Below are 17,391 nucleotides of genomic sequence, written 5' to 3'. Positions count from 1 at the left end.
TTTTCTGAAGAAGGTTCCAGACCTGAAACGTCAGCTTTCCTGCTCCTCTGATGCTGCTTGGCCTGCTGTGTTCATCCAGCTCTACACCTTGTTATGATCAATCATACAGCAGTACATTCACCTTTCTCTGTGTTCACACAGCCACTGATGCATCACTGTTACCAATGTAGCTTAACTGGTAAATAGTTTTGTCAAACGATTTTAAATCATTTTCAGTTATTTAAAACAGGGTTGTACACAGGCAGGAAATGAGTCAATTATTGTTCCAATAATCATATTTTGTAAGAAGCACAATGTTAACTTAGTTATAACAAAACATTATGATTTTATAGTCTTGAATATCCCACGATGGTCAATAGTTAATTTACCAATTTACCATTGTTAAATTCAGCATAATATTGGCTTGTGACAGATTTTGTGCTCGAAACAGAAACAAGTAATTTTGCAAGAAAACATGACAAGACGCAGTCTTATATTCTTACTGAGTTTTGAGCACAATTTGCAGCTGAATTACACATTAAAGCTGAGTCAAAGTAGAAACATTTGTCTGATTGCACAATGCCTAACAGGTATTAGTAACTTACTGGGTACTCCAATCGCCCCAAGTACAGGGCAGTAAATGAATTCAACATCAGCGAGTGTTGGAAACAGATTGAATGGATACTTCATACTCAGAGGAAAGCAGTTATAGCTTATCAAAAAGCAATCCAAGCTTATCTGGAACTATGATCATCATTTATACATACAAAACAGATCCCCCAGGGGTACAAATTGGCTGGATGATCATTGGTATTAGTTCCAGTTCTTTTAACAAACATATCTGAAAGAGACATATAGCATCAGAATAAACATTAATACTGAAATACAAGAGTTAAATCATGGAAAGAAACAAACAAACATACTTCAGGGTTCGGCATACTGAGAGCGTGAGTAACAGAGCGGTGGTGTGAAAGATAGTGATTTTTTTTTGTTTGGTTTAACCTCTACAACCCCAACAGCATCTCATATCAGATAGGTAATTTATTTCTTATTGTCATTATCACACTACCAAAATGAACAATGAGCCAGTGAAGAGTCAGTGAACAATTGAACTCATTCAAAGAAGAGACAGTGGCAGAAAAAAAGTGGAGATTTTCCATGAACCAGAAAACAGGGTAACTGACAGATGGAGTTCTTTGAATGAATAAACATTAAGAGATTATCGTGAAAAAGATAGGATTAACGTTAAAAAAAAGTCAGATCTAAATACATTACAGAACCAAGTCTAACACAGGTTGTATAAAAGAAACATTAAACTGAGAACAAAAGAGGCGAGTAGTGATCAAGCCAAATGATGGTAAGAATACTTTTGATTTTATATGTTTTATATATTTTTCGTGAGCATTTTTGAACATAACTTGTTTCATTAATTGGCTTATAGACTGTAACTTACCAGTTTAGACGAACACTGGGAATGGCTTTAATTCCAGAACTTCGTTCATCGAATTAACTCTTGGACATTTGGTTGAACTCACAAAGCAAAAAGCTCTGAGCCCACAACAAAAGTGGAATACAGCGGATGCTGGAATTCTGAAGTAAAAACATAAACTACTCAAAATGAGGCATGGAATTCAGGGAAATTTGGCTGTCTGGATAAAAAACTGGCTGTCCAGTAGAAGACAGAGGGTGGTAGTAGATGGAAAGTATTCAGCCTGAGCTCGGTGACCAGTGGTGTTTCACAGGGATCTGTTCTGGGACCTCTGCTCTTTGTGATCTTTATAAATGACTTGGATGAGGAAGTGGAAGGATGGGTTAATAAGCTTGCCGATGACACGAAGGTTGGTGGGGTTGAGGAATTGTGGACAAAGTGGGGGGCTGTTGTAGGTTGCAACGGGACATTGACAGGATGCAGATCTGGGCAAAGAAGTGGCAGATGGAATTGAACCCAGAAGAGTGTAAAGTGATTCATTTTGGAAGGTGGAATTTGAATGCAGAATACAGGGTTAATGGCAGGATTCTCGGCAGTGTGGAGGAACAGAGGGATCTTCGGGTCCACGTCCATAGATCCCTCAAAGTTGCTACACAAGTTGACAGGGTTGTAAAGAAGGCGTATGGTGTGTTGGCTTTCATTGGCAGGAGAATTGAGTTTAAGAGCCGTGAGGTTATGATGCAGCTCTATAAAACCCTGGTTAGACCACACTTGGAATATTGTGTGCAGTTCTGGCCACCTCATTATAGGAAAGATGTGGAAGCTTTAAAGAGGGTGCAGAGGAGATTTACCAGGATGCTGCCTGGACTGGAGGGCAGGTCTTCTGAGGAAAGGTTGAGGGAGCTAGGGCTTTTTTCATTGGAGCGATGAAGGATGAGAGATGACTTGATAGAGGCCTACAGGATGATGAGAGGCATAGATAGAGTGGATAATCTTTTTCCCAGGGCTGAAATGACTATTATGAGGAGGCATAATTTTAAGGTGATTGGAGGAAGGTATTGGGGAGATGTCAGAAATCGGTCTTCACACAGAGAGTGGTGGGCATGTGGAAAGCGCTGCTGGCAGTGGTAGTGGTGTCAGATACTTTAGAGACTTTTAAGCGACTCTTGGATAGACATATGGAGGATAGTAAAATGTAGGGTATGCAGGGTAGATTGATCTTAGTAGGATAATAGGTCAGCACAACATCGTGGGCCGAAGGGTCTGTACTGTGCTGTACTGTTCTATGTTCTATATTCTCTGTTGTTTTATGTTTAAAATCGCAGTTGAGGGAAGTTGTATTCTGTTGAGGGAGAAGTAGTTTAGATTTCAGCTTAATGACTTTGCAAAGTGTTTCCAGTATTTTCTATTTTTTCAAACCTGATCCTAATCAATTGGAAAGGTTAGACAGAATTTTTGAAGATTTTCTAAGCCAACAGAGCCCTGGTAGACACTGTAAAATATTATCCTTTAACCAATAGTTGTTATCACTGTGACATACATGCTGCTTTCCCTCTTTGATGAGAACAAGACATTGGTTTGAAGCAGAAGACCCTTCTGAATCAACTTTAATGTCTTATTGTCATCCCGGCTGAAGTGAATATCATTCTCAAAATCAGAATAATGTTGAGTTGCTGAAAAGATCAGCACAAATTTCTTTCACCAGCAGTCAATATCTCTGCTGCTGATTTCACAGCTTCCTGCTCATTATCTGCTTCCATTAGATCTTACAGATTGAATGTATTTTGCTCCAGATTGTTCCTGTAAATGGTTTCTGGACACACGGTTTGTTTCAATTCTTGCAGACTAATCGACTTTTGAATTTCTTTGCCGGAAGAAATATTGAATTAAGTGAGTGTGAATATGTGAATGTCCCTGCCAAGGATTAAATGTTTATTTTACCACTATTTGTTTGGAGTCTTAACCTATAGGCCTTAACCTATTGAGCATTAATGGTTTGGATACGTTAAATGAATGGAAGAAATGGTGCGAGGAGGTGATATATTGATCCTAGAAACTTATCTGAGTTATCAATCCACTCCTTTATTCAGGATAAAACAATAGAAAAAGTGCATTTAAATCAGAAAAGAGTCTGATGCTGCCTGACCTGCTGGGCTCTTCCAGTTCCACATTTTACCAACTCTGACTTCCAGCATCTGCAGTCCTTACCATCTCCTAGACTGAACTTGCTGTCTGCAGGGACGATTGTCCATATTCCTCTCTCTGTACAGTCACTTGGGTCTTCCTTTAGTGAGAGGATTATCAGGTTAATTCCACTATCACAAGGTTTATACAATCATTAAACTTCAAATTGTTGTCTCAGCACAGAATCCAGGACGTAAACAATGCACAGTCAGTGATTTAAATTGTTTCTTATGCAGGATCCCAGTATTCAAACTTTCAGATAAACAGTGTAGGAATTTTTTCAACGGTGCTTAAACTTCCATCAGGTGACACCTCAGCCTCCAATGTTCAACTGCAAACAAGTTTTGTCTAATCTCTCCTCATAACTAATATCCTCCAAACTACACAATGTCCTGGTAAAGTGTTTCTGTACTGTCTCCAAAGACAGGTTGGGACTTGTCCAGATTAGGAAGTTGAGGTGTGTCCTTATACAGGTGTTTAAAGTCATGAGGGGCATAGATAAGATGAATAGCAAAGATCTCTTGTGTATGGTAGGGGAATTCAAAGGTAGAGGGTATATTTTTCAAGGTGAGAGAAGAAAGTTGGAAAAGGAACTCAAGGGACAACTTTTTCACTCACAGGGTGGTTTGTATGTGAAAAGAACTGGCAGATGAAGTTGTAGATTCAGGTACTGTAACAACATTTAAAATATATTTGAATATTTACATGATTAGGAAAGGTTGAGATGGATATTGGCCAAATGCAGGCAAGTGGGACCAACTTAGTTTGGAAGAGTTGTTCGGCATGGGAGAGTTGGTACCGAAGGATTTGTTTCCATGCTCTATGATTCTATCCTTCTGGTAGTGTGGTGACCAGAACTGTTTGCAATGTTCCACGTATGGCCTAATGAAGGTTTTCTGCAGCTGCAACATGGCTTGCCAATTTTTATACTCCGTGCTCTGCCCGATGAATGCAAGTAAGCTATATGACTTCTCAACTACCCTATTGCCACTTTTAGGGAATTGTGCACCTGTATGTCTTAATCCCTCTAAATATTAATGCCTATAAGTATTGTGCCATTTGCTGTAGACTTTCTTCATGCATTAAAGCTTCCAAAATGCATTACCTTGCATTTGTCCAATTAAATTCCATCTGTCATTTCTCTTCTCCAGTCTTCAGCCTATCTATATCTGCTGTATCCTCTGGCAATCTGCCTCACTATCTGCGGCTCCCCAAATCTTTGTGTCACCCACAAAATTACTAATCAGAACACTTATATGTTCCTCACCTACTGATCATCTTACGAGCTCACGGATCCCATATGCCTTCACCTTTTGTATCAGCCTGCCATGGGGCACTTTGATAAAGGCCTTGCTAAAGTCCTTGTAGACAATATCTGTTGCCCTGCCCTTAACAATCGTCTTTGTTACTTCCTCAAAAAATTCAATCAAATGTGTGAAGTATGACCTCCCCCCCCCACTAAAAGTCATGCTGTCTATCATTAATAAGTCCATATTCTTCCAAAGTGGAGTGAAAGTTTCAAACTATTCTGCAAACAGTAATCGCTAATGTAAAAACATTAAATTTGACATTGACTATTTTTATCCGAAATTATTGAATCATATTGTACAAATGTTCATATATGGACCTGGTCAGAGTTCAGTCATGATCTCATTGAATGGTGGACGATGACTAAAATAATAATGAATTGTGAGAAATTTGAATTTCAGGAGTAAATAGGAAGAACCATAAAAATGGATGTTAAAAATATCTACAGGTTTATACAAGTTAAAATAGCAGCTGAAAAGAACATCAGTCCTCAGATGGTGCAACAGTGGCATCAATAATATCTCCACAATAGAAGGTACAAATGGTATCCTAAGAATAGCAGAACGAAGGGACTGAACTCAAAATGATCAAAATGAATTGAGCAATCAAACTTGTAAAAAGTTAATCACATTAAATACCAACAAGTGCCCTCGACCTGACATAGCAGGCTTAAATGAAATGGCTTTAGAGATATCTGATGCATTTGTTGCAATCATACAGAATAATCTAGATGTTTGAAAAGTCTGAAAGGATTGAAAAAGTACAAACCTAACACTTTTGCTCAAGACAGAAGAGAGGATGTAGGGAACTATAGGCTAGTTAGTCTAACATCACAAAATACTTGAATCCATTATTTAGGAGGTAGAAGCAGGGCATTTAGAAAAAATCATGATTGTCAACTCTACCAGTTACATCTTCATTGAATTCCAGCAGATTTGTCAAGCATGATTTCCCCTTCATAAATCCATGCTGACTCTGTCTGATCCTGACACTGCTTTCTACATACTCTGCTATAAAGTCCTTGATGGCGGATTCAAGAATTTTCTCCACTACCGATGTTAGGTTTACTGGTCTATGATTCCCTGTTTTCTCCCTACCTTCTGTTTTGAACATTGGAGTGACTTTAACTACCCTCCAATCTGCAGGGACTGTTCCAAAGTCTATAGAATCCTGGAAGGTGACTATCAATGCATCCATTATTTCTAATACCACTTCCTTAAGTACTCTGGGATGTAGATTATCCGGGCCTGGAAATTTATCTGCCTTCAACCCCATCAATTTTCCGAGCACAGTTTCTCTACTAATATTGATCTCTCTCAATTCTTCCCTCTCCCTAAATCTTGCATTTTGCGACGATTTCTGGTATCTGATTTGTGTCCTCTTTTGTGAAGATAGAACCAAAGTATGTATTCAGTTGTTCAGCCATTTCTTTGTCCCCTATTATATATTCTCCTTCTTCTGTCTGTAGGGGACATTGATTTGTCTTCACTAATCTCTTTCTCTTCACATACCGATAGAAAATCTTAGTGTCAGTCCTTATGTTCCCTGCAAGTTTACTTCTGTGCTGTATTTTCCCCTTCTTAAATCAATCCCTTGGTCCTTCTTTTCTGAATTCTAAATAGCTCCCAATCCTCAGACATATTATTTTTCCTGGCCAACCTGTCTGCATCTTCCCTGGGTCAGATACTGTCTCTAATTTCCTTTGTAAGCCATGGATTGGCCCTCTTACTCATTTTGCTTTTGCGACAGACAGGAATAAACAGTTGTTGCAGTTCCCTCATGTGTTCCTTGAATGTTTGCCATTGCCTATCCACTGTCATCTCTTTATGTAACTCTCCCCAATCTACTAAGGCCAACTCATGCTTCATATCTTCATAGGTTCCTTTATTAAGATTCAGCACTCTAGCCTCTGAATCACACCTAGAATACTGTGTGCAGTTTTGGTCTCCTTTTCTGAGGAAGGATATTGTTGCTCTCGAGGGAGTGCAGCGAAGGTTTACCAGCCTGATTCTGGGGATGGTGGGACTGACGTATGAGGAGACATTGACTAGGTTAGGATTGTTTTCACTGGAGTTCACATGAATGAGGGGGGATGTCGTAGAGACTTATTAAATTCTAAATGGACTACAGAGGGTAGATGCAGGGAGGATGTTCCAGATGGTGGGTGTGTCCAGAACCAGGGGTCACAGTCTGGGGATTTGGGGTAGACCATTTAGGACGGAAATGAGGAGACATTTCTAACCCAAAGCGTGGTGAGCCTGGGGAATTTCGAACCACAGGAAGTAGTTGATGCCAAAATATCGGATGTATTCAAAAGGCAGCTAGATATAGCACTTGGGGTGAATGGGATCCAAGGTTATGGGGTGAAAGCAGTTTTGGGTATTGAGTTGGATGATCAGCCATGATCATGATGAATGGCGGAGAAAACTCTCCTATCTTCTATGTTAACAAGCAGGATTGTTAAAGGGGTACCAGTAACTGTGGAATATGTGGATTTCAAAAAGCCATTTTTAAAAAAATTCAATTGTGGGAATAGAACATCGCTGGTTGGCCAGCATTTATTGCCTGATCCTTGTTGCCCTTGAGAAGTGGTGGTGAGAGTTCTTTTTGAATTATTGCAGTACATGTGTTATACATCGACACGTAATGGCCTTACGGAGGAAATTCCAGGATTTTCACCCAGCAACAGTAAAGATATATTTTGAAGTCAAAATGGTGATTGGCTCGGAGGGGTTCTTGCAGGTCATGGTGTTCCCATGTATCTGCTTCCCTTGTCCTTCTAGATGGAAGTGGTCACGGGTTTGGAAGATGTAATCTAAGGCTGTTTGGTGAATTTCTGCTGTACATCTTATACATCGTACATACTGCAGCTCCTGAGCATCGTTGGTGGAGGGAGTTAATGCTTGCCAATTAACCTGTTTGCTTTGACCTCGATGGTGTCAAGCTTCTTGTGTGTTGTTGGAGCTGCACTCATCCAGGCTAGTGGAGAGCATTCAGTCACATTGCTGAGTTGTACCTGTAGATGGCGGACAGGCTTTGGAGAGTCAGGATGTGTGTTACTTACCACAGTATTCCTAGCCTCTTATCCATTTTTGCAGCCACTGTATTTGTATGGCCACTTTATTTGCATTTCTCATCAGTGATAACCCTAGGATGTTAATAGTGGAGGATTCAGTGATGGTAATATCATTGAATGTCAAGGGCGATTGTTAGCCTGTCTCTTAGTGGAAATGATCATTGTCTGGCATTTGTGTGGCATGATTCTTTTTTGCACTTGTCAGCCTAAGCCTGGATATTGGCCAGATCGTGTTGCATTTCGATATGAACTGCTTTAGTATCTGAGGAGTTGCAAATGTGCTGCACAATATACATTCATTAGAAATCATCCCCACTTCTGATCTTAGGATAGAGGAAAGGTCCTTATGAAAGATTACTACAGAATGTACAAGTTTGTGAGTGATAGTTAGTGTGGAGAGAGGATGCCGAATGAACAGTCAACACACTTGAGGCAAATGAATGTTTTTCAAGTTGGGAAGGCTGTAACATTGGCAGGGCCTGATGATTTGCACTTGTGTTCAAAAATTTATGATCTATATTATTGACTGAGATGAAGTGACCAAGTCCTTTGTTGCCAGATTTGGTGAAGATACAGGTTGGTAAGAAAACATGTTGTGAAGATACAGAGTCTGCGTAGAGATTGAGATAGGTTAAATGGTTGGATAAAATTTGGGAGACCGAGTCATAATATGGGAAAACATGCAGTAGTCCACGTTGACAAGAAGAACTGAAAAGCAAATCATTATTTAAAAGGCAATTTCAAACAGATTGCTGCTGTATAGAGGGACCTGATGCAGTTTAAAAGAATAGTAAAACTAAAGCATTCAAATACAGCATGTATGTGCCTCAGAATGTAAATGGTATGTTGGCTGTTCTTGCATGGGAAAGAAAGTACAAAAAATGGGAGATCTTACTACAACTGTACAGAGCATTGATGAGACAACAACTATTGTATTAACAGAGTTTTGACATCCTTGATTAAAATGGGATATACTTGTGTGGCAAGCAGTTCAGAAATTATTCAGTCAGCTGATTCTTGCAGTTTATGTATTGCTTTATGAGGGACAAACATTGAAAGTTCTTCCATGAGATGGTGGCATCACTCTCATGGCCAGTATTTATCATCTTCGAAAATTGCTGTGCAGATGTCAATGATGATAGGCTTTTGTAAATCACTGCATGAACCACAGAAGTGTCACTCAGTCAGTTCCAGGATTTGACAAAGTGGCATTGAAGAAACAGTGACTTAGTTCCATATTAGGGTGGTGTTCCCATATATCTGCTGCCCTTATCCCTCATATAGGTCACATGGTTTGAGGATGCTGTTGAAGAAGCCATGAGTTGGTACCGTGCATCTTGTTAATGTTACACACTGTTGCTAAAGTGTTTCTGTGCAAGATTGAATGAATGTTAAGCAGATTGGGCCTATATTAATTGGAGTTCATAAAAAAAAGAAAGAATCAATTTGTTGAAATATAGAAAGCTCTTTTTCATATATTCACTTGTGAGATGTGGGCATCATTGTCTGGGCCAATAATTGCCTGTCCCCACTTCCCCTTGAGAGAGTGGTGATGAGTTGCCTTCTTGAATCGCTGCAGTACGTGTTCTGTAGGTAGATCCGTAATGTTAATAGGGACTATCACAATGACAGTGAAGGAAGAGCTGCATATTGTCAAGTCAGGATGTACAATGGCTTGGAAGGGAACTTCCAGGTGATGATGTAACCATATAGCTGGTTCCCTTGTCCTTCTAGAGAGAGGTGGTTGTTGGGTTGGGAGGTGCTGTCTAAGCAACTTTGGTGAATTTCTGCACTGTTTCTTGTAGACAGTACACATTGCTGCTCCTTAGCGTCAGTAGTTAAGGGAGCAAATGATTATGGATGTAATGATAATCAAGCAGGCTTTGTCCTGGATAGTGTCAAGCTTCTTGAGTGTTGTTGGAGCTGCACTCATCTAGACAAGTGGGAATTCTATCACAATCCTGGCTCATGCATTGTAGGTGATCGACAGGCTTTGGGGAGTCAGGAGGTGAGTTACTTACTGCAGTATTCCGAGCCTCTCATCTGTTGTTGTAGCCACTGTATTTTTACGACTAGTCCCGTTCAGTTTTTGGTCAGTTGTAAAATTGAGGATTTAGTGATGGTAATGCAATTGATTGTCAAATGCCAGTGATTAGATTTTCTCTTGTTGAAGATGGTCATTGCTTCACAAATGTTACTTGTCACTTTTCAGGTGAAATCTGGATAATATCCAGTCTTATGTGTTTGTGTGCTACACACAGCAGGCTAAGTAAAGTTTATGTATCACCAAAAAATGAATGACCTTATCAGTGGGTAGACTCTTGCAGTGGACTCCATCTGTGTTGTGCAAACAGGTTAGGGAGTTATTCTCAGTGTAACAGTGGTGTTTCAATTAGTGGCTAATCTGTCTCAGAGTAACAGCAGTGAGGATTGTAATTTAAAGAGTTAGGTAGACTGTCTCACATTTGGAGCAATAATAGAAACAAGGTTGCACTCTGTGACGTTGCAACATAATCTGAATGTAGTGTAGATGTAGTTCTCCTATAACATGATAGTTGCGTTTTTGTGTGACCTCGCGCAATAGAAAATCGCGATAGAAAATTGCACTATAGGGAAATCCCTATCGAAAATTGCTATACCTGTACAGCAGAATGTTTGCGTTACCCAAACAGTATCCACTATTCATCAATCGCGTTACAGCCAATTTCTGTCAAAGAAACACGCAATATAGCAGAACTACCTGTAAACATTTCAATAGACTGTAACCATGTAACATTCAGAGATAGTAGGAACTGCCGATGCTGGAGTCTGAGATAACAAGGTGTAGAGCTGGATGAACACATCTGAGATAACAAGATGTACAGCTGTTCATCCAGCTCTACACCTTGTTACCATGTAACACTATTGGATCAATAAGTGGTGAGACATTTGTAACACTATCATCTTGTAAACAGTGAGATTGTCTCAGGTACATGGTTGCTAATTAATGGTCTAAAAAACGGGATGGCCTGTCTCAGTGGAAAGAAATCAGAAGGTCAGAATGGGAGGAAGCTCTTTCCCCCATTGAGTATTTCCCATCATTTGATTAGAAAGCATACTGTCCGGATGCATCACATGCAACTGTGTATGGAAACTGCAATGCCCAAGACCACAAAAACCACAGAATGTTGCAAATCCAGCCCAGTCTATCATGAAAACCAGCTTTCCTTACACAGTGTACATTATTGTCCAAAACCTGTTCTGTCCTCATATCCCTTGCTGTCCTGAGGAGAATAACAACATATAAGTAAAATAGTACTACTTTTAAAGGCATGCAGACTACAGAGGCAAGAGAAATAGGTAAGACACCTGGTTATTCACTTGCAAGATGCTTTGCAGGTAGAGGAAATAAGAAGCAAATTGGTATGAAAAATATTCAAGAACTGTAAATGTATAAATCAAAGCACACTTAGCCTATAGTTACAGATCTTCTTTTTAATCACCTTCCCTTTCTAAGTAAAGAAGTCACCTTAATAGTTTTCCAATCCTCTAGGAATTTTCATGAATCTAAGGATTCTTGGAAGAGTGCTACGAATACATCTGCTACCACTGTAGTTACATCTCTTAATATCCCAGGATGCAGTATTCACTTTTACTCTGGGTATAAGTTAAGAGACATGTTGAGGTTGTGGAGGGGATTTACTGCTTATACAAGGGATAAGGAACTTCAGTTCAGTGGTGAGACTGCAGAAATAGGGCCTGTTCTTCTCAGAGTCATTCAAGAGCAATTCCAAAGAAGTAGTCAAGACCATGGTATAATCAATCAGAAGGAAACGTTCATACTGACATAATTGTAGAAGCCAGAAAAACCAGGGGAAAGGAATTGAAGTAAAAGGAAACTAGAAATCAAACCTTACTCACTGAGTCTGTTACAATATGGACTATCAGGATGCAGGAGGCTGATACTAGAGTAACTTCCACAGAGGAAATGGAGAAGTCATTGAAAATAAAAATGAACAAAGATTTCCTCCGATCACTGTGTTGTAGGGAAAACCGTGCTCCACTGTGTTGTGGGCTCAGAAATGCTCAGCTCGGATATAAGATGATTTATGAGAGGGAACTGAACTCTAATGCATGCAAACTGTTTGATTGATTTGAGAATCAGAGTGAAAGGGAGTTTCACAACAGCTTTCAGCTGCTCTCGGAATTGGCTCTGGGTCACAGTGTATATACAAGTGTTTGTACACGTACTGAGGAGCTGGAGCATGTATCCAATGGTACCTGCAGTTGGTGAAAGTGGAGGATAATCATGCATTAATGAAATTCGTCGATATAGGAAACACACGACATAAGGGATCCATAAAATAATGAAGTTTCCCGAGATAGCAAAGAGTAAAATGATGGATTTTCTGCGTTTGTCCATCTCTGGGTCACTGGACCTCTCCCTGTCACTGCCCTTCTGGAATCTCGTGCGTGCTTTGCTTGCTACTAAAATATGTCTGACGGTGAGAGTGTTCAAAAGAAAAATAATAAAAAATGGCAGTAAAGGGGCTAGAAGGCGATGGAGTATTTCATAAACTGCCCAGAAAATTGAAGTGTAATATTCTGGTTTTGTAATGCAAAACCATTGCAGGTTATTGAAGATGTATTTGGATTTGAATTTGAAAAACCAGGGAATGCATTCCAAATAACTCACCACACTCGTTGTTCCAATAATCACAGATGCAGTTTTTTCAGTGCAGTATTTGGTTTTCAGCTTTGGACAGCAAATAGCCACAAATCGATCAATGGTGAAAGCAACAGTCATCCAGACGGAATGTATTGTGGTTGCAGGAATGAGCACCATAACAAAACTACAGACATGAGTAATATCCAGGAAAGATACTGGGAAATACATAATAAGCCACCTCAACATCACATCAGCGATAACAACGAGGAAATCTGCTGTCGCCATTGCTATCAGGTACTGAGTGATACACTTAGTGAGGCCGCATTGTCTCCGAGAAAGGATCACAATCGCCAACACGTTAACTGTAATAAATAAATAAAACCAGGTGTATAGGTTTAATACACAAGTTTGACCAGATCTTCTGTTGAATTTGCTACATCAGAAATTCGATAATTCCATCTGATTCACAGATGTTTTTCACAGGAAATGTTTTGTGAAAAGACCTTTTCTTTTACCCAATTTCCACAAATTGAAGTAATATCAGTTTTAAAAGCATGCATGAATAGTCCCCAGATATTTCATTGCAGAGAATGTTGCAGACACCACTATCACTGTCCCTGGATATGCAGGACAGACCACCAGGGGTGGTGACACACCGGTATACAGGCAGGAGGGAGTTTCCCTGGAATTACTCAACATTTACTCTGGACCTCATGAAGTCTCATGGAATCAGATTAAACACAGAGAAGCAAAGGTCTAGGCCTGAAACGTCAGCTTTCCTGCTCCTCTGCTGCTGCTGGGCCTGCTGTGTTCATCCAGCTCTACACCTTGTTATCCCAGATTCTCCAGCATCTGCAGTTCCTACTATCTCTGAAGCAAACCTCCTGCTATTTAACATGTACTGTTCTGACTCTGCTGATGAATTAGTATTCCTCCTGTTGAATAACACTGAGAGAAAGCACTGAGGGTAGCAAGTGCACAAATTGTCCTCTGGCTGGGAAGTTAAATATTCACCACCAGGAGTGGCTCAGCACTTGTGATCGAGCTGTTCGCGTCCTAAAGATTACTGCTGCTAGACTGTGTCTGTGGTGGGTGGTGAAGGAACCAATAAGAGTGAAAAATATACTTGACCTCATCCTTACCAATCTGTTGGCTTCAGGTACATCAGTCTATGACCATATCTGTAAGAATGACATCCGCATGGTTGTTGTAGAAACAAAGACCCACCTTGACATTGAGAATACCTTCCATTGTGCTCAATGGGACAGACTTCAAAAAGATCCAAGAGCTCAAGTTGGGCATCCGTGAGCTGCTTTTGGCCATCAGCAGCATCAGAATCAATCACAAATCTGCAACCTTCGGGCCCAGAAAATCCCCCTTTCAACCATTACCATCAAGCTAGAGGTTGAACCCAAGTCTAGTGCAAAGGGCAGGAACAGCACAAGGCACACCTAAAAAATGAGTTGTCAACCTGGCGAAGCTACCAAGCAGGATTAATTGCATGCCAAACAAGATAGCAGCAAGTGATAAAAAGAGCTAAATGATCCCACAGTCAACGGCTGAAATCTACCATATTCAGTAATGCATTGTGATGGACAATTAAAAAAAAAACTGACTGGATGAGTTGGAGGCTACAAAAATATCCCTACCCTCAATTTTGGAAGAACCCAGCTCATCATTGCAAAAGAAAAGTCTGAAGCGTTCACAACATTCCTTACCCATATATTCCAAGTGGATGATCCATCCTGGCCTGCTTCAATGGCTCCCAGCATCACAGATGCCAGTCTTCAGCCAATTTGATTCACTCCACATAATATCAAGAAACAGTTGGAGGCAACTGATACTGCAAAGGATATTGGTCTTGACAATATTCCAGCAGTAGTACTAAAGATTTGTGCTTCAGATCTAAAATGCAGCCAAGCTGTTCTAGTTCATTTACAACACTGGCATCTACCTGACAATGTGGAAACCTGGCCAGGTGTGTCCTGTACATAAAAAGCAGAACAAAGCAAACCCAGACAGTCATGGGCCCAGCAGTCTACTCTCGATCATCAGTAGACTGATAGAAGCTATCATCAACAGTGCTATCAAGCATCACATGCTCAGTTTCTTCATCAATGACCTTCCCTCCATCTTAAGGTCAAAAATGGGGTTGTACAATGATGATTGTATCATGTTTATCACCATTCATGACTCCTCAGATACTGAAGCGGTTTACATTCAAAAGCAGTATCCTTCCCGCAATAACAACAAAGACAGAATTCCCCTTGTCCTTACGTATCACCCCATCAACCTCCGGATTCAATGCATCATTTTCCGCCGCTTCCGTCACCTGCAATCTGACCCCACTACCAAGGATATATTTCCCTCCCCATCCTTATTTGCCTTCCGGAGGGACCACTCTCTCCGTGACTCCCTCGTCCACTCCACACTCCCCACCAGCCCCACCACCCCCGGGGCCTTTCCCTGCAACTGCAGGAGGTGCTACACCTGCCCCTACACATTCCCCCTCACCCCCATCCCAGGCCCCAAGAGAAACTTCCACATTAAATAGATGTTCACCTGCACATCCGCTAATGTGGTACATTGTATCTGCTGTTATCGATGTGGCCTCCTCTACATCGGGGAAACCAAGTGGAGGCTTGGAGACCGCTTTGTGGAGCACCTACGCTCGGTTCATGACAAACGACAACATATCTCAGTCGTGAACCACTTCAACTCCTCCTCCCACTCCTTGGATGACATGCCCATCCTGGGCCTCCTCCAGTGCCACTACGATGCCACACGGAAACTGGAGGAACAACACCTCATATTCCTCCTGCGAACCCTACAAGCCAGTGGTCTCAATGTGGACTTCACAAGCTTCAAAATCTCCCCACCCCCGACCTCATCTCAAGACCAGCCCCCCTCTCGTCCCCGCCTCCTTGACCTGTCCGTCTTTTCTCCCACCTATCCGCTCCTCCCACCTCAATGACCAACCCCCACCCCCACATCCTTCCTTCACTCACCTAACCTCTACTAGCCTCATCCCCACCTCCTTGACCTGTGCATCTTCCCTCCCACCTATCCGCCCCTCCCTCCTCACTAACCAACTCCCATCCCAACTCCCTACCTACAATCATCTTTACTGGCTTCATCCCTGCCTCCTTGACCTGTCCATCTTCTCTCCACCTATCTGCTCCACTATCCACCTTCTATCATCGCCTCCCCTTCTCTCTATTTACTTCAGAGCCCCAGTCCCCTCCCCCATTTCTGAAGAAGGGTCCAGACCTGAAACGTCAGCTTTCCTGCTCCTCTGATGTTGCCTGGCCTGCTGCGTTCATCCAGCTCCACAGCTTGTTATCTCAGACTCCAGCATCGGCAGTTCCTACTATTTCTAAGACAATATCAAGACTGAGAAGTGAAAATTAATCTTTGTACCTCACAATGTCTATCTCTAACTAGAGACAATTTTACCACTGCCTCTTGACATTCAATCACTGAATTATCTATTATCAATCTTCTTGGAGTTACTGTTGACTAGAAACTCAACTGACCTCACCATATAAATACAATAGCTACAGGAGCAAATAAGAGGCTTGGAATTCTGCCGTGAGTACCTCACACTCAGACTTCCGAAGCCAGCTCCCATGTGCAATAAACAATTCAGGAGGGTGATGGAATACTCTCCACTTGTCTTTATGCTCCAACAGCACTCAAGAAGATTGACACTATCCAGGACAAAGCAGTCTCCATGTTTGGCACCAAATCTATAAGCATTCACTCCCTCCGCCACCAATGTTTAGGTAGCAGTACTGTATACTATCTACAAGATGCACAGCAGAAATTTGTCCAAGATTCTTAGACAGCACCTAAAAAAGTTAGACCTACTTACATCCATAACCATGAGGGCAACAGATACATAGGAACGCCAGCACCTGCAATTTCCCCACCAAGCCACACACCATTTGACTTGGAAATATATCACTATTTCTTCACTTTTGGTCGGTCAAAACCTTGGAGAATTGTGAGTTTACCTGCAGTACATGAACTGCAGTGGTTCAAGAATGCAATTCACTAGCATCTTCTCAAGGGCAACTAGGGACAGGCAATAAATGCTGGCCAGCCAGCAACACTCATATCCTGTATCCCATATACTTTGTCTAAGACCAAAATACAAAGGCACATGAGTTGTCCATTCAGCACTCAAGTCTGGAGACTTTGAATAACATCATGGCTGAGTAAGTTATGGCATTATTCTCACTTATCTGTGTGATCGAAAAACAAGAATTTCTAATCAGTGGAAGGTGATTGGGCTCGGGGACCGCTTTGCAGAAAACCAAGTGGAGGCTCGGGGACCGCTTTGCAGAACACCTACGCTCGGTTCGCAATAAACAACTGCATCTCCCAGTCGCGAACCATTTCAGCTCCCCCTCCCATTCCTCAGACGACATGTCCATCCTGGGCCTCCTGCAGTGCCACAACGATGCCACCCGAAGGTTGCAGGAACAGCAACTCATATTCCGCTTGGGAACCCTGCAGCCCAATGGTATCAATGTGGATTTCACAAGTTTCAAAATCTCCCCTCCCCCTACCGCATCCCAAAACCAGTCCAGCTCGTCCCTGCCTCCCTAACCTGTTCTTCCTCCCACCTATCCCCTCCTCCCACCTCAAGCCGCACCTCCATTTCCTACCGACTAACCTCATCCCGCCCCCTTGACCTGTCCATCCTCCCTGGACAGACCTATCCCCTCCCTAACTCCCCACCTACACTCACCTTTACTGGCC

The 17,391-nt window shown here is 41.6% G+C and overlaps 1 protein-coding gene across 1 annotated transcript in view; it reads right to left on the bottom strand.

Moving 5' to 3' along the window:
• Window positions 1-17,391, bottom strand: part of LOC125484944 (probable G-protein coupled receptor 139) — a 25,546-nt gene that overhangs the window by 5,093 nt on the left and 3,062 nt on the right. Inside the window, exons 2-3 of the mRNA XM_048605586.1 lie at window positions 12,652-12,986; window positions 10,616-10,683 (exon numbers count right to left, since the gene is read on the bottom strand). Of these exons, the coding sequence (XP_048461543.1) occupies window positions 10,616-10,683; window positions 12,652-12,986 (403 nt within the window). The remainder of the gene's footprint in view (window positions 1-10,615; window positions 10,684-12,651; window positions 12,987-17,391) is intronic.

Source organism: Rhincodon typus, chromosome 15 (genome assembly GCF_021869965.1).
Source record: "Rhincodon typus isolate 14 chromosome 15, sRhiTyp1.1, whole genome shotgun sequence".
Taxonomy (NCBI): Eukaryota; Metazoa; Chordata; class Chondrichthyes; order Orectolobiformes; family Rhincodontidae; genus Rhincodon; species Rhincodon typus.
This window is presented reverse-complemented; position numbering and strand designations above follow the sequence as displayed.